This window comes from Rhinoderma darwinii, chromosome 8 (genome assembly GCF_050947455.1).
Source record: "Rhinoderma darwinii isolate aRhiDar2 chromosome 8, aRhiDar2.hap1, whole genome shotgun sequence".
Lineage (NCBI taxonomy): Eukaryota > Metazoa > Chordata > Amphibia > Anura > Rhinodermatidae > Rhinoderma > Rhinoderma darwinii.
Window position 1 is genome coordinate 82614019 of NC_134694.1, and position 16630 is coordinate 82630648.

Sequence of the window (16630 nt, forward strand, 5' to 3'; positions counted from 1 at the left end):
CTCTTCCAACAACTGCCGGATGTTTCTAGCCATGTGACTTCTCGCATTGTCTTGCTGGAAGATTTCATTTGACCCAGGGAAGACAAACAGCATATATGGGGGGGGGACGTGATCTGCAACGATGCATTCATACCCACATCGGTTCAGAGTGCCTTCCACATGGACGAGTGGGCCCAGAGAATGCCATGAAAAAATTCCCCAGGGCATAACGCTGCCGCTACCAGCTTGTGTTCTTCCAGCAATGGTTGCAGGGTGTTTGTTCTCTGATGTTTCTCGCCTGACATGCCAACGTCCATTCGTTCGATGAAGCAGAAAACGTGACTCGTTGGAGAAGGCAACCCTTTGCCAATCATCGGTGGTCCAATTCCGATACTGCTGTGCAAATTAAAGCCTTTTTTTCCGATGCACCTTTGTTAGCATAGGAGCAGTGACCATCCATATACTTCGGTGCCCCATACGCAGTAGGGTTCGCAGAACTTTTGTTTTAGAAATACTCGCCTGGTAGCCCCATGGCTAATTTTCACGGCGAGCTGCTCCACTGTGGCGTGTTGTTCGGCCCTCGTGCACCTTCGTAGCCGACGTTCACCTCTCACATCAATGGCACGTGGTGCTCCGCAGTTTCCACGTCGGTCATTCCTAATGTTGCCATTTGTCCACTCACGATACACTTTCACCACAGCAGCATGCAAACAGTTCACAAACTGCGCTGTTTGAGAAATACTGCCACTTTAGGCCTGAAAACCAATAATCACCCCATTTTTCAACTCTGATAAATCGTCCCTTTTACCCATGGCAACAACGAGTGATATGCATTCAGACACCTTAATCGCACACCTTATATACCCATCCAAGCCAGCCCACGACGCATCACTTCCTTTGTAGGCTGCGCACTGTCGAAGTAGGAGGTGGTTATAATAATGTGACCAGACTGTTTAATAGGTATAGGTAAAAAAATTGACCAGCAAATACAAGCCACATCATCTATGCAAAAATTTGAATATTTTTTATAGTAATCAGTGAATGTGGAAAAAAAGAACAATTAATTTTTCGTTACAAATTACATAACATAAATCAAATCCTAATGAAATTGAGCAAAATGGCACCTGAAAAAAATCTAGACAAAACAGGCCTCCTACAGCATCCTTGATGTAAAAGTAAAAACGTTATCACTGCTTAAATGGCATGGCCTAAAAACTAAAATTCATCCAGTCCTTAAAGAACCATGTCCTTAACCTGTTCAAGCCGTGCAACATTCGGTTTTGCCACGTGGTTCAGTAGTGTGGCACACTGCCGCCACACAACCACTTTGTGTAAAGGCACCCTAACATAGTCTCCAGGATGTTATGGAGTATTGCCCCCTCCCCAGAAACCAAGAAGGGATATGAAAGATGCCTACAGAACCTTATCTGTGTATATAGTGTATAGTGTTACTATCCTGCCTTATCTAGGTCTTAAGAAGAGCTGTCATTAACTGTTCCATGCCCTGTGCTGACCAGGTCCCAGTCTATACAAGAAAGCAGACAAGGTACAGAATACAGAAAATATCAGCTTATTGTTACTTTTCTATTGGCCTGTTTGGAAACTGGAATATTTCGAGATTTCGTTTTGAGTTAATAGTTACATAAAAAAATTAAGCAACAAAAGAGCACCAAAATCTGTTTAAAAATATGTTTATAGTAAAAAGCCAATTTAAAAAAATGGGACATTCTGATGATAAATTACAAAATTCAGTTTCTCCCTGTCTGATCTACAGTTGTTTTATTCTGTTTAACTTTAGGTCATAATAAATCTCTCCCATTATTTCAACCATACTCACTATCTATTTTTCAGCTGTTTTGGGAGGCGATCTGGTCAGATTGTGTTAGTATCTGAATGTGTCCCCAGTTTTCACTTAAGATTATAGGTAAATATATATGTAACAGTGTAGAAGTTACTCACCCCTGGGCGTTTCCACTCTATTCTATGTGGGGGAGCTTTGCTGTAGAATAAGGATTCGTCTGCTGCTATAAACTCTGGATCTTCAAACAATCTTCCAGCTTTTCTGCATTCATTTTTTAGCTGCCAGTAATCCTGATTTTTCAGGTGTCTGACTGGAGTTGCCATGTTTTGTCCGCTGAAAGTTAAAGAAAATTAAAAATAGCTTTTTAATTGGACCATCTTTAGCAATTTCTAGCAGCATCTCAATGATGTTCTTAGGTATAGGCAAGTTTATACTAATTGTTCCTAAAGTGCTACTAATGTATAGTACACCAAAACTCTATGTAGTTGTTGAAGTTGTATATTTATACAATTAGCACCCCATCCTCCCTCCTCCCTATGCCCACCGAGAGGAAAAAAATATAGAGTATCATATATCAATCCAAATTGCTTGCGTCCAGTGTTAAATTTCCACAGTCAGTGTTGGTTTGGGGGCCATGTCATCTGCTGGTGTTGGTCCAGTGTGTTATATCAAGTCCGGAGTCAGCGCACTCGTCTACCAGGAAATTTTAGAGCGCTTCATGCTTTCCCCTACTGACAAGCTTTATGGAGATGCGGATTTCATTTTCCAGCAGGACTTGGCACCTGCCCACACTGCCAAAAGTACAAATACCTGGTGTAATAACCACAGTATCACTGCGCTTGATTGGCCAGCAAACTCGCCTGACCTAAACCCCATAGAGAATCTATGGGGTATTGTCAAGAGGAAAATGAGACGCCAGACCCAAAAATGCAGACGAGCTGAAGGCCGCTATGAAAGCAACCTGGGCTTCCATAACACCTGAGCAGTGCCACAGGCTGATCGCCTCCATGCCACGCCGCATTGATGCAGTAATTCATGCAAAAGGAGTCCCGACCAAGTATCGAGGGCATATACTGTACATACTTTTCAGTAAGCCAACAATTCAGTATTAAAAATCATTTATGATATTGGGCTTATATAATATTCTAATTTTCGGAGAGACTAAATTTTGGGTTTTCATTAACTTGGGTTTTCATCAACATAAAAAGAAAAAAATGCTGGAAATAGATCACTCTGTGTGTAATGAATCTATATAATTTAGGAGTTTCACTTCTTTAATTGAATTACTGAAATAAATTAACTTTTTGATGATATTCTAATGCATTGAGAAGGACTAGTATTAGGCCAGAGACCCCAGATATATATAAAATGGAATATATATATAAAAGAGGCATTCCATTTTTTCCATTTGAATACAAAGACACGTCTCATTTTCCCATTCTTTTTTTTGTTGGAATATGAGTATTTTACTGTATATCTGATTAGTAAAACCCAAAAAACTAATTTTAGAGTCTATTGGAATATATACTTTATAAATCTTAGAGTCTCTTTTATTTGTTGTAGTTAATAATACTACTATACACTTTATAATAACTTGTTAAACACTTTATAATAAATATATGATAATATATTGGCAAAACTTGTAAGAAATTGTATACTGTTCAAGGGGTCATCCCACAATACATTGTTATGACATATCAATTATATTATCATCATAGTATAGAGCTCAGGGATGTATGCATGAAGGTGGTTACACAGTTAAAACTGCTGCTCTATTCATCGTGGGAACGGAATTAGGTGGGTATTCATTTTGTTATTTTTGGGAGCACTTTAACAGTGTATAGGGGCACTAAGGGGGACTTTAACTGTGTTGGAGCACTAAGGAAGCACCATTGCTGTGTAGGGGCAGTAAGGAGGCACTATTACTTTAAGGACGGCACCAAGGGGGCACTTTTACTGTGTGGGGAAATAAGAGGGCCCTATTTCTGTGTGGGGGCACTATTAGACACAAATTGGGACAGTGTTGAGGCATTAAGGGGGCAATATTACTGTGTTGATGCCACTAAGGGAGCACTATTTTTCTTTACAAAGGTGGACACTACTACTGAGTTGGTCACAAAGGGAGGTGGTATTACTTTGTAAAGCAGAAAGGGGAATACTATCATTGTCTCTGTTTAGCACAATTTTTTTGTTAGTAACTATAGTTAAGAGGGCACCTGGGGCACCAGCAGGTAGTATTGGGGAAACAGCAGGATATTGCTGTATGAGGGGCTGCATGATAACAGGTTTGTATGTATAGAGGGTGGGAAAAAGGTGTGGAGTGTGGTGGAAAAGTGAGGACCAAAAGATGTCTGGGCATCAAACTCTGCAAGACGTCACAGAGATCGGTAACGGATAGGGAAGAAACAAGAAAGCAAACGACTTCTTTAGAAGAGATGTCACTTGTAAGTCACTCGATATAACTGTACTGTGTTCACTTACATAGTCTGCTGAGCACCTGTGTAAATCTGGCATCTACTACTACATGGTTACTGTATGGTGGTAATATTGGTCTTTGTCTAGTGGTTTTCATTTAGTAGCAACATGGTAACATTGTTCAGTCACTATGTGAAGTTAAAAAGTGGTCATAGGGTGGAGGTATTATTTGGTCCTTGTCTTACATGGTGACTGTATGATTGTATTATTTAGAGGCTGTGTACAGTTCAGCAGCCTGCTAAGCAGAGAATATGGCAGCTTTCTCCCTGAACACCGGCAGACACATTTTCTGCTCAACCAAGTCTGTTGTACTGTACATAGCCTGCCCTGTCTATCCTAGCACTGGGAGAGAACACTTGCTGACTACTATTATTGTTAGCAAGTGTTCTCTCCAAGCATAGCAGCACAAGGATAGGCAGACAGGCTGTACAGTACAGCAGACTACTGAGCAGAGGCCGTGGCTACTGATGTTTGGGGAGAAGGTAAAGGTCCTTTTACACAGGCCAGATCGGGTAAACGAGCGATCATATAAACGCTTGTTCCCGATTATGTCTGTGTAAACAGGGAAACGATCAGCTGATAAACGAGCAAACGCTCGTTCATCGGCTGACCATATAGTTTATGCAGAACAAAATATTATCGTTGTCGGCAGCAAATCTCCCTATGTAAACAGGGAGATGTGCTGCCGACATGATAGAAATGCATGGGGATGAGCGATCATAGTAACGATCGCTCGTCTTCATACATTACTGATAATAGCTCCTTGTGAAAGGGGCAAATGGGCGCCGAACAACGAGCTGTCTCATTGATCCGTGCTCATTTTTACGGCTGGTGTAAAAGGACCCTAATCCAGTATCCTCTCCAAAACAAGAGACTAGGAACATTTTTCCCTGATAACTGACAGCCACATCTGCTGTTCAGCCTTCTGTAGTAGGAAAAATGAGAATGGGGGCAAGTGCAGTGAGGACAACATTCTGAATCTGGCCAAAACTTTATAATGATTTTTTTTTTTTTTTAAGAAATCCTGCATAAGCCCGGGACGAAGCTATAGGACCTCCATGTACAGGCTCTTTGAAAACGTCTCTGCCCTTAGGTGCTTCCTTTTTTTTAACTTGCACTAGAAAAAATATTAATGGGATTTGATTAATTCGCTATGTAAATTTAGTCAAAAATCTGACTGCAATGAAGACATGTATACTAAGGAAGGTGCATAGGATATTCAGTCTTATACAAAGCAGACATTTTTAATCTCCAGCTCAAAAGAGACAACTGGAATTGAGCAGGACTATGATTGACTGTTAATAATAATACTAAGGGAAAAACAGCAACAGATATTTATCATCAGATTTGTGAATGGGGTATATGACAATGAGCTGCTTACTTCTCCTATATATTGATGCGACCGCTCGGAAGCAAACTGGAAATCAGTCTTGTAATTAAAACAACCAAACATAGAGTTACTGTTACCGCACCTCTTATATCGTGTGGACCCGAGGCATCTGGTATCTGAAATAGTCATTATGCTAACATGTAACTGAAGTCCAACAAAAATATTTTCTATGAAATCGAATTTGCCTACACCCAACCAAAACATTACAGGTCCAATTCCAAGAACAGATAACAATTCCACATAAAAGGCTTATATCAGTGTTTAAAGGGGTTTTATTTGATTAGAAAAAATATTTACAGCCTCATTCAAGTAACTGGGTCTAAGCTGCAATACCAGACTTAGTCTATGGACAAGAGTGGTGCTATTTCTGAAAAAATAATTCAAACTGGGTGTTACCATTCACCTTGACAACAGATTGTATCCCTACACAGTCTGATACTGTCAGCGATGATAGACATACTGTGTGTAGGTACACAGCCCTTTAACAAGCGAAATTGTAACACCCAGTTGTCAAATTATTTATACATTTCTAAGAGGAATAACAGAGGAATTGCACAATGCAAAGGTCTAGGAAAAGGTGCACCAGAATTGTTATTTAATGGGTAATACAACCATTTACTAAAACAGACATGTTAGAAGAGCTGATAGGTCTTGTTTAATTGTTATGTATTCTGCCTGTATCTGCGTCTGATCAGTGCTGTATTCTCTTGTATGATCTTTTGTCTTAATATTCTGCAGACCTCCTTTGTAGTACTGGAATCTGACCACTATTTGGGCACAGTATGGCCTGTAACATAACACTTTGTAGAGCACAAGTGCAAACCTTGTATCTGACCACTCTATGGTCACTGTATGTTGGTATTATTGGTTAAATTGGTGTTTGTATAGTCTTAGTGTACACATAACAGCTAATGTCAAAGAGTCATTTTGAAGTCTGTTGATAAGGAGCATATGACAAAATTCTTGATAGTGTGCAGGAAGTCTCAGCAAAGTAAAGTTACATTATAACGCAGGATTGCAAGCAAAGAGTAGAGCAAGACCTCGGAGACCGGGGTAGAGGGAGTGAAGTGAAATTGGAAATCTTAGCGTATTAGAAAGTTTATAAAAATGTATCCAAGCTGGATTTAGGCCCTATTCACATGACAGGGATTCCTGGAGGTGTGACGGCCGTTCAAAAAACGTCCGTCACACGGCTGCAGTAGGAACAATAGACCCAAAATGGGGCTATTCACACGACGGCCCATAAACCGGGGGTCAAAAAACGGGACATGCCCAATTTTGGGCCGTTCTCCCGGCCCCCATAGAAATCTATGGGGCCGAGTAAAGCACGGCTGCCACTTGGATGTGATCTGAGTGGCGGCCGTGCTTTCTGACGCTAGTTCTCTTCTTCTCACAGTGCGAAGTGAATATGAGGAGGAGGATATTTTTTTGCTCCCTGCGGGAGTGGAATGCTAATCCCCGGACACAGGGTTGCCGAAGCTGTGGCCAGGTATTCCGCTCCAGGAGAAGTCCCTAACTTCACTGTCCATATATGGACAGTGACATCAGGGACTTCTCCTGGAGCGGTCCCCTAATTCTGAAGCGGATCCACGGACACAACGGCCGGTGATTCCGCTCCAGGAGAAGTTCCTGACTTCACTGTCCTTATATGGACAGTGACATCAGGGACATGAAGCGGAATCCCTGGCCACAGCGGCCAAGGCTGTGGCCGGTGATTCTGCTCCCTTAGAAGCCTCTGACGTCACTGTCCATATATGGACAGTGACGTCAGGGACTTCTCCTGAAACTGAATCCCCGTCACAGCCGTCCCTGACACAGCTGTGGCCGGTGATTCCGCTCCAGGAGAAGTCACTGTCCATATATGGATAGTGAAGTCTGGGACTTCTCCTGGAGCGGAATCACTGGCCGACGGGCCACAGTGGCCGGGGATTCCGCATCAGGAGCAGGAGACTGCTCCAGGAGAAGTCCATGATGTCACTGTCCATATATGGACTTCTCCTGGAGTGGTCCCCTACAGAGGCGCTATCTACAGGAAGGAGGTGCCATCTATGGGGGCAGGCATCTACAGGGGTGCTATGTACAAGGGTGCTTTGTGGTACATACAGGGGGGGTGTGTGGTGCTACCTAGAGCGGGGCTGTGTGGCACTAACTACAGGGGGGCTGTGACAGTATCTACAGGGGGCTGTGTGTAGCATTATCTACAGGGGGGCTATGGCAGTATCTACAGGGGCTATGTGCCATTATCTACAGTGGGCAGTGTGTGGCATTATCTGCAGAGGGCAGTGTATGGCATTATCTACAGGGTGGCTGTGTGGCATTATCTACAGAGGCAGTGTGTGGCATTATCTACAGGGGGCTGTGGCAGTATCTACAGGGGCTGTGTGGCATTATTTACAGAGGGAAGTGTGTGGCAAAAAAATCGACTACTGAAATTCATCCGTTTTTGAAACGGACAGGGAAAAAAACTGATGCAGAATGGGTCAAAATCGTTCGATAAAAACGAAAACATGGCCCGGAACAGAAATGGAACGGATGCAAAACGGATGCAAAACGCCCGAGAAAAACATACCAAAACTGCAGTTTTTACACCTTATGCACATGACCGTGTGTGTTGGCCAAGTCCCGTCAGTGATTCGAGGAAAGATAGAACATGTCCTATCTTTCCTCAGATCGGAGACTTGGATCATTTTTCACGGACCCCATTCACCCGCTAAAGTGAATGTGTCCGTAAAGACTGTCGGGGGCCACTCGGATACTGTAAAAAATTGCCCGAGTGGCACAACGGTCATGTGCATGAGGGGTTATCGGCCGACACTCAGACCCTGTCGTGTCAAAAGAGCCCAAGGCTGGCTGGGGCTCTTGAGCAAAATATTTAGTTTGTGGCTCCATCCTAACTATGGGACTCAGACCCTATTGACCTTCTATTGTAGCTAAATATAGAAGAAGTGACATGCTCATGGTCAAGAGGGAGGGGCTGTGTGGCACTGCCTACAAGTTGGGGGGGGGGGGGGCTGTGTGGCACTGTCTACAAGAGGGGGCTGTGTACTGCTGTCTACAAGAGGGGGGCTCTGTGGGGCTATCTACAAGAGGGGGGCTGTGTAGCGCTATGCACAAGAGGGGGCGGTATGGCACTATCCACAAGAGGGAGGGACTGTGTGGAACTTTCTACAAGAGGGGGGTTGTGTGGCACTACCTACAAGAGGGAGGGGCTGTGTGGCACTGCCTACAAGATGGGGGGGCTGTGGGTCACTGTCTACAAGAGGGGGCTGTGTACTGCTGTCTACAAGAGGGGAGCTCTGTGGGGCTATCTACAAGAGGGGGGCTGTGTGGAGCTATCTACAAGAGGGGTGCTGTGTGTGGTGCTATCTACATGGGGACTATATGTGGCGCTATCTACAGGGGGCTGTGTGTGGAGCTATATACAGGGGGCTGTGTGTGGTGCTATTACAACAGGGCATTATTACTGGTTGGTGGCACAAAGGGGGCACGGTTACTGAGGGGGCACTTTTATTGTGTCTGAGCTTGGTGGTTTAAGTGGCTTGTGAACTAAGTGGAGTTCTAAAACCGGATTGTGTTGCTGTACTTCTGTATTGTGTTGCTGTATTTCTGTGTTTGTGAATCTGTTTTGATTGCTAGCAAATAGAAGATAGCAGAAACTCACACAATTTAAAAAAAAAAATTTGTAAATTTTTTTTTTTTTTTCCCTTGCAGATTCGTTCCAGCTGAACAGCTGACGAGGGGGAAGGGGTTAACTGGACACAGGTGGTATAAATTAGTCAGCAGACCTCATTTTGAGCTTGCTCTTTCTGAGCTTGGTGGTTTAAGTGGCTTGTGAACTAAGTGGAGTTCTAAAACCGGATTGTGTTGCTGTACTTCTGTATTGTGTTGCTGTATTTCTGTGTTTGTGAATCTGTTTTGATTGCTAGCAAATAGAAGATAGCAGAAACTCACACAATTTAAAAAAAAAAATTTGTAAATTTTTTTTTTTTTTTCCCTTGCAGATTCGTTCCAGCTGAACAGCTGACGAGGGGGAAGGGGTTAACTGGACACAGGTGGTATAAATTAGTCAGCAGACCTCATTTTGAGCTTGCTCTTTCTGAGCTTGGTGGTTTAAGTGGCTTGTGAACTAAGTGGAGTTCTAAAACCGGATTGTGTTGCTGTACTTCTGTATTGTGTTGCTGTATTTCTGTGTTTGTGAATCTGTTTTGATTGCTAGCAAATAGAAGATAGCAGAAACTCACACAATTTAAAAAAAAAAATTTGTAAATTTTTTTTTTTTTTTCCCTTGCAGATTCGTTCCAGCTGAACAGCTGACGAGGGGGAAGGGGTTAACTGGACACAGGTGGTATAAATTAGTCAGCAGACCTCATTTTGAGCTTGCTCTTTCTGAGCTTGGTGGTTTAAGTGGCTTGTGAACTAAGTGGAGTTCTAAAACCGGATTGTGTTGCTGTACTTCTGTATTGTGTTGCTGTATTTCTGTGTTTGTGAATCTGTTTTGATTGCTAGCAAATAGAAGATAGCAGAAACTCACACAATTTTAAAAAAAAAATTTGTAAATTTTTTTTTTTTTTCCCTTGCAGATTCGTTCCAGCTGAACAGCTGACGAGGGGGAAGGGGTTAACTGGACACAGGTGGTATAAATTAGTCAGCAGACCTCATTTTGAGCTTGCTCTTTCTGAGCTTGGTGGTTTAAGTGGCTTGTGAACTAAGTGGAGTTCTAAAACCGGATTGTGTTGCTGTACTTCTGTATTGTGTTGCTGTATTTCTGTGTTTGTGAATCTGTTTTGATTGCTAGCAAATAGAAGATAGCAGAAACTCACACAATTTAAAAAAAAAAATTTGTAAATTTTTTTTTTTTTTTCCCTTGCAGATTCGTTCCAGCTGAACAGCTGACGAGGGGGAAGGGGTTAACTGGACACAGGTGGTATAAATTAGTCAGCAGACCTCATTTTGAGCTTGCTCTTTCTGAGCTTGGTGGTTTAAGTGGCTTGTGAACTAAGTGGAGTTCTAAAACCGGATTGTGTTGCTGTACTTCTGTATTGTGTTGCTGTATTTCTGTGTTTGTGAATCTGTTTTGATTGCTAGCAAATAGAAGATAGCAGAAACTCACACAATTTAAAAAAAAAAATTTGTAAATTTTTTTTTTTTTTTCCCCTTGCAGATTCGTTCCAGCTGAACAGCTGACGAGGGGGAAGGGGTTAACTGGACACAGGTGGTATAAATTAGTCAGCAGACCTCATTTTGAGCTTGCTCTTTCTGAGCTTGGTGGTTTAAGTGGCTTGTGAACTAAGTGGAGTTCTAAAACCGGATTGTGTTGCTGTACTTCTGTATTGTGTTGCTGTATTTCTGTGTTTGTGAATCTGTTTTGATTGCTAGCAAATAGAAGATAGCAGAAACTCACACAATTTAAAAAAAAAAAAATTTGTAAATTTTTTTTTTTTTTCCCTTGCAGATTCGTTCCAGCTGAACAGCTGACGAGGGGGAAGGGGTTAACTGGACACAGGTGGTATAAATTAGTCAGCAGACCTCATTTTGAGCTTGCTCTTTCTGAGCTTGGTGGTTTAAGTGGCTTGTGAACTAAGTGGAGTTCTAAAACCGGAGTTGAAAAGAGGAGTTGAAGCCCCAGTAAGTACTCTTCTTTTTCTTTGACAATTGTTCGCTGTTTTGGTGTAACTTGGATAATGGATAGCAAGATTGGAGGTTTTCTTCAGTGCACAGTTTGTCATATGTATACACGACTGGAGCCGGAGTTCCAGGGTGAATATCTCTGTGGCAGATGTGAGCATGTTGTTCACCTGGAAGCTCGTATTAGAGATCTGGAGGAGCAGAATGCAACACTGAGGAGGATAGACAATCTTGAGCTGAGCTTGCTGCTCACGGAGCATGCAGTTAGTGGGTTAGAACTGGAGGGTGAAGACATGGGTGAGCAGGATCAGGTAAGTAGCTGGGTTAATGTAGTTAGGGGCAGTAGAAAGGGGTCAAAGACAAGGAAGGCCGATCCGGTTTCTGGCATTCCAAGCAAAATTGCCAGGTTGGGTGATGATGCAAGGGTGTCAGTCTCAGAAAAGGCAGCCCTAGTGGATACTGATCTCCCTAACAGCCGGGAGAACAGCCCAGCTAGTAGTCGGTGGGATGGTAATGCAGGCAAGCCAAGACAATTGATAGTTGTTGGGGATTCTATAATCAGGAAGACGGATAGAATAATTTGTCGCCATGACCGCCTCAACCGAATGGTTTGCTGTCTCCCTGGTGCCAGGGTTCGGCATGTGGTGGAACGGGTGGACAAATTGCTGGGAGGGGCTGGTGATGATCCAGCTGTCGTGGTCCATGTCGGTACCAACGACAGAATAAATGGTAGGTGGAGGAGCCTTAAGAATAATTTTAAAGAACTAGGCTACAAGCTGAAGGGAAGGACCTCCAAGGTTGTATTCTCAGGAATACTGCCTGTGCCATGCGCATCACAGGAAAGACAGCTGGAGCTTATGGAGTTAAATGCATGGCTTAAGTCCTGGTGTAGAGAATGCTTTGGGATCCTAGAGCACTGGGCTGACTTTTCATTGGGGTACAAACTGTATTCTGCAGATGATTTGCACCTAAATGGAAGGGGGTCCGCTGTGCTGGGGGAGAGAATTCTAGCTGGGGTGGCGGAGTATTTAAACTAGGGCTGAGGAGGGAGGTCAATGTAGAAAAAAAAGGGGTAGCCAGGTTAGAGAGGGGTCAGACTATATTGGTGGGGGGAGAAACAGAATGTGGGGAGAGGACTAGACAACAAGATAAGGAGATCCTTTCGTTACAAAACATCAGTGTAAATAAAAAGGACCGATTAATGTCAAATCACATTTCTGATAATAAAAGTGAAAAACTGACAGGCAAGTTAAAGTGTATGTTCACAAATGCCAGAAGTCTAGCAAGCAAAATGGGGGAGCTGGAGGCCTTAATACTGGAAGAAGATATAGATATAGTTGGTGTTGCTGAAACATGGCTGGACTCTTCACATGACTGGGCTGTAAATCTACAGGGTTTTACACTTTTTCGTAAAGACAGGACAAATAGGAAAGGTGGTGGTGTATGTCTGTATGTGAGAAGTGATATGAAGGCGAGTGTGAAAGAGACAATAGTGGGTGAAGACTGTGAGGAGGTTGAAACCTTGTGGGTGGAACTAGAAAGGGAGGTAAACACTGAAAAAATTACTTTTGGTCTAATCTATAGACCCCCCAATATAACTGAGGAGATGGAAGGTCAGATATATAAACAGATGGACCGGGCTGCACAGGCGGGTACTGTAGTGATAATGGGAGATTTTAATTTCCGGGATATTAATTGGTGTCATGGTTCGGCTTCAACTGCAAAGGGGAGACATTTCCTCAACCTGTTGCAGGAAAATTTTATGGGCCAGTTTGTGGAAGACCCGACTAGAGGTGAAGCTCTGTTGGATCTGGTCATTTCTAATAATGCAGATCTTGTTGGGAATGTCAATGTTCGTGAAAACCTCGGTAACAGTGATCACAATATAGTTACATTTTACCTATACTGTAAAAAACAAACGCAGGCTGGGAGGGCAAAAACATTTAATTTTAAGAAAGCCAATTTCCCCAGGATGAGGGCTGCAATTCAGGATATAGACTGGGAAGAACTAATGTCAAATAATGGAACAAATGATAAATGGGAGATTTTCAAATCTACTTTGAGTTATTATAGTGCAAAATTTATTCCTACAGGTAATAAGTATAAACAACTCAAATTAAACCCCACATGGCTTACACCTTCTGTGAAAGGGGCAATACATGACAAAAAAAGGGCATTTAAAAAATACAAATCTGAGGGTACAGCTGTAGCCTTTGTAAAATATAAAGAGCTTAATAAAATCTGTAAAAATGTAATAAAATTAGCAAAAATACAAAATGAAAGGCAGGTGGCCAAGGATAGTAAAACAAATCCTAAAAAATTCTTCAAGCATATAAATGCAAAAAAGCCAAGGTCTGAACATGTAGGACCCCTAAATAATGGTAATGGGGAGTTGATCACAGGGGATCAAGAGAAGGCAGAGTTACTAAATGGGTTCTTTAGCTCTGTGTATACAACAGAAGAAAGAGCAGCTGATGTAGCCGGTGCCGGTGCTGTTAATATATCAGTTGATATACTGAATTGGATGAATGTAGAGATGGTCCAAGCTAAATTAAATAAAATAAATGTGCACAAGGCTCCGGGACCAGATGGGTTACACCCTAGAGTTCTTAAAGAGCTTAGTTCAGTTATTTCTGTCCCCCTTTTCATAATATTCAGAGAATCTCTAGTGACTGGTATAGTGCCAAGGGACTGGCGCAGGGCAAATGTGGTGCCTATTTTCAAAAAGGGCTCTAGGTCTTCCCCGGGTAATTATAGACCAGTAAGCTTAACATCCATCGTGGGGAAAATGTTTGAGGGGCTATTGAGGGACTATATACAGGATTATGTGACAATAAATAGCATTATAAGTGACAGCCAGCACGGTTTTACTAAGGACAGAAGTTGTCAAACTAACCTAATCTGTTTTTATGAAGAGGTGAGCAGAAGTCTAGACAGAGGGGCCGCTGTGGATTTAGTGTTTTTGGACTTTGCAAAGGCATTTGACACTGTCCCCCATAGACGCCTAATGGGTAAATTAAGGACTATAGGTTTAGAAAATATAGTTTGTAATTGGATTGAGAATTGGCTCAAGGACCGTATCCAGAGGGTTGTGGTCAATGATTCCTTCTCTGAATGGTCCCCGGTTATAAGTGGTGTACCCCAGGGTTCAGTGCTGGGACCACTATTATTCAACTTATTTATTAATGATATAGAGGAAGGGATTAATAGCACTATTTCTATTTTTGCAGATGACACCAAGCTATGTAATATAGTTCAGACTATGGAAGATGTTCATGAATTACAGGCAGATTTAAACAAACTAAGTGTTTGGGCGTCCACTTGGCAAATGAAGTTTAATGTAGATAAATGTAAAGTTATGCATCTTGGTACCAACAACCTGCATGCATCATATGTCCTAGGGGGAGCTACACTGGCGGATTCACTTGTTGAGAAGGATCTGGGTGTTCTTGTAAATCATAAACTCAATAACAGCATGCAGTGTCAATCAGCTGCTTCAAAGGCCAGCAGGATATTGTCGTGTATTAAAAGAGGCATGGACTCGCGGGACAGGGATGTAATAATGCCACTTTACAAAGCATTAGTGAGGCCTCATCTAGAATATGCAGTTCAGTTCTGGGCTCCAGTTCATAGAAAGGATGCCCTGGAGTTGGAAAAAATACAAAGAAGAGCAACGAAGCTAATAAGGGGCATGGAGAATTTAAGTTATGAGGAAAGATTGAAAGAATTAAACCTATTTAGCCTTGAAAAAAGAAGACTAAGGGGGGACATGATTAACTTATATAAATATATTAATGGCACATACAAAAAATATGGTGAAATCCTGTTCCTTGTAAAACCCCCTCAAAAAACAAGGGGGCACTCCCTCCGTCTGGAGAAAAAAAGGTTCAAGCTGCAGAGGCGACAAGGCTTCTTTACAGTGAGAACTGTGAATTTATGGAATAGTCTACCGCAGGAGCTGGTCACAGCAGGGACAGTAGATGGCTTTAAAAAAGGGTTAGATAATTTCCTAGAACAAAAAAATATTAGCTCCTATGTGTAGAAATTTTTCCTTCCCTTTTCCCTTCCCTTGGTTGAACTTGATGGACATGTGTCTTTTTTCAGCCGTACTAACTATGTAACTATGTAACTATGTAACTAAGGGATCATTATTACCATCTGGGGCACTGTAGATTACGAGTTTGTTTAAGGGATGGTGTATAGTTGGGGAGGATGCTGGAAAAACGAGAAACCAACATGTCTGTGTGTCAATTTCTGCAGACACAAGTCGTATCTGGAATAAGTCGTCAAAGTGGTCGTTGTCGGATGGAGAAAAAAAATGGAAAGTCAGAGAAGACATCACCTGTGAGTCACTAGATATAAATGTGTTGTAATTACTTATATTGTCTACGGAGCTACTGAGTATAACTGGCATTTACCACTATATGGTCACTATATGGTGGTAATATTGGTCTTTGTACAGTGGTTTATCCAGACACTATGTGGTTATGGTGTGGCGGGATTACTCAGTAACAGAATGGGGGTATTATGCAGTCGTTATGGTGTCGAGGTGTTATTCAGTAACAGTATGGTGGTATTATTTAGTCACTATTGGGTTATGATGTGGCGGTATTATTTGGAACTTATATAATGTTATTATTGGTAATATCGGTCATATAATAGTGAGTTGTGTTCAGTAACAGTATGCAGGTAATATTTAATCTGGTATAGTAATATGATTTAATAACTGTATATGTACACAGATATTTTTTTGGTGTTAGCGGGGACATAGGCTTTGGGGCTTGCAAAACTTTTAGATGCGCTAGAAATAAGTGATGCAGTTCTCTACACACCGCCTTCTGAATTCACTGCATTATTGATACAATAATTCAGCAGTTGGGGCCCCACTTTTAACTTTGCCAAGGGCCACACTTTGTCTAAAACCGGCCCTGCGTGATAGGATTAACCCCTAGGTTACCAAGGTGGTGTATGCTCCAGGGAAAGTGCGCCATGTGCTCTCCCTATAATCCGGGCCTTGAGTTTATGTTTCCATTGCACGGTTTTTTAACCCCTGGCCCTTCCCGCAGCGTGCTGTACATTTACGCCCCTAGCTGGATGTACTTCCCGCACATAGACATAAATGTACAGTGTGCCGATGGTACTGGCTGTAATGCCCATGGCCACGGACCGTCAGGATTACTCACCTCCCGATGGCCGTGTAATGTCCGTGGCTGCGGGCTGTCAGCTCCGGTCCCCTCCTGACAGCCGCAGTCACGAGTCGGCAACCACTGTCCCCAGCCTCCTCCTCAGGAGACGCCAGCGCTCGCGTCCACTCACCTCAGCCGGAGCCGAACTTTGACACGTGAGTTCCCTGGACTGTA

General features: G+C 42.5%; 1 protein-coding gene across 1 annotated transcript in view; it reads right to left on the reverse strand.

The window, feature by feature from the left end:
• CAPN6 (calpain 6) overlaps positions 1-16630 on the reverse strand; it is a 112755-nt gene that overhangs the window by 87235 nt on the left and 8890 nt on the right. The window contains exon 2 of the mRNA XM_075835827.1: positions 1939-2113. Coding sequence (XP_075691942.1) covers positions 1939-2103 — 165 coding nt within the window. The 5' untranslated portion in view covers positions 2104-2113. The remainder of the gene's footprint in view (positions 1-1938; positions 2114-16630) is intronic.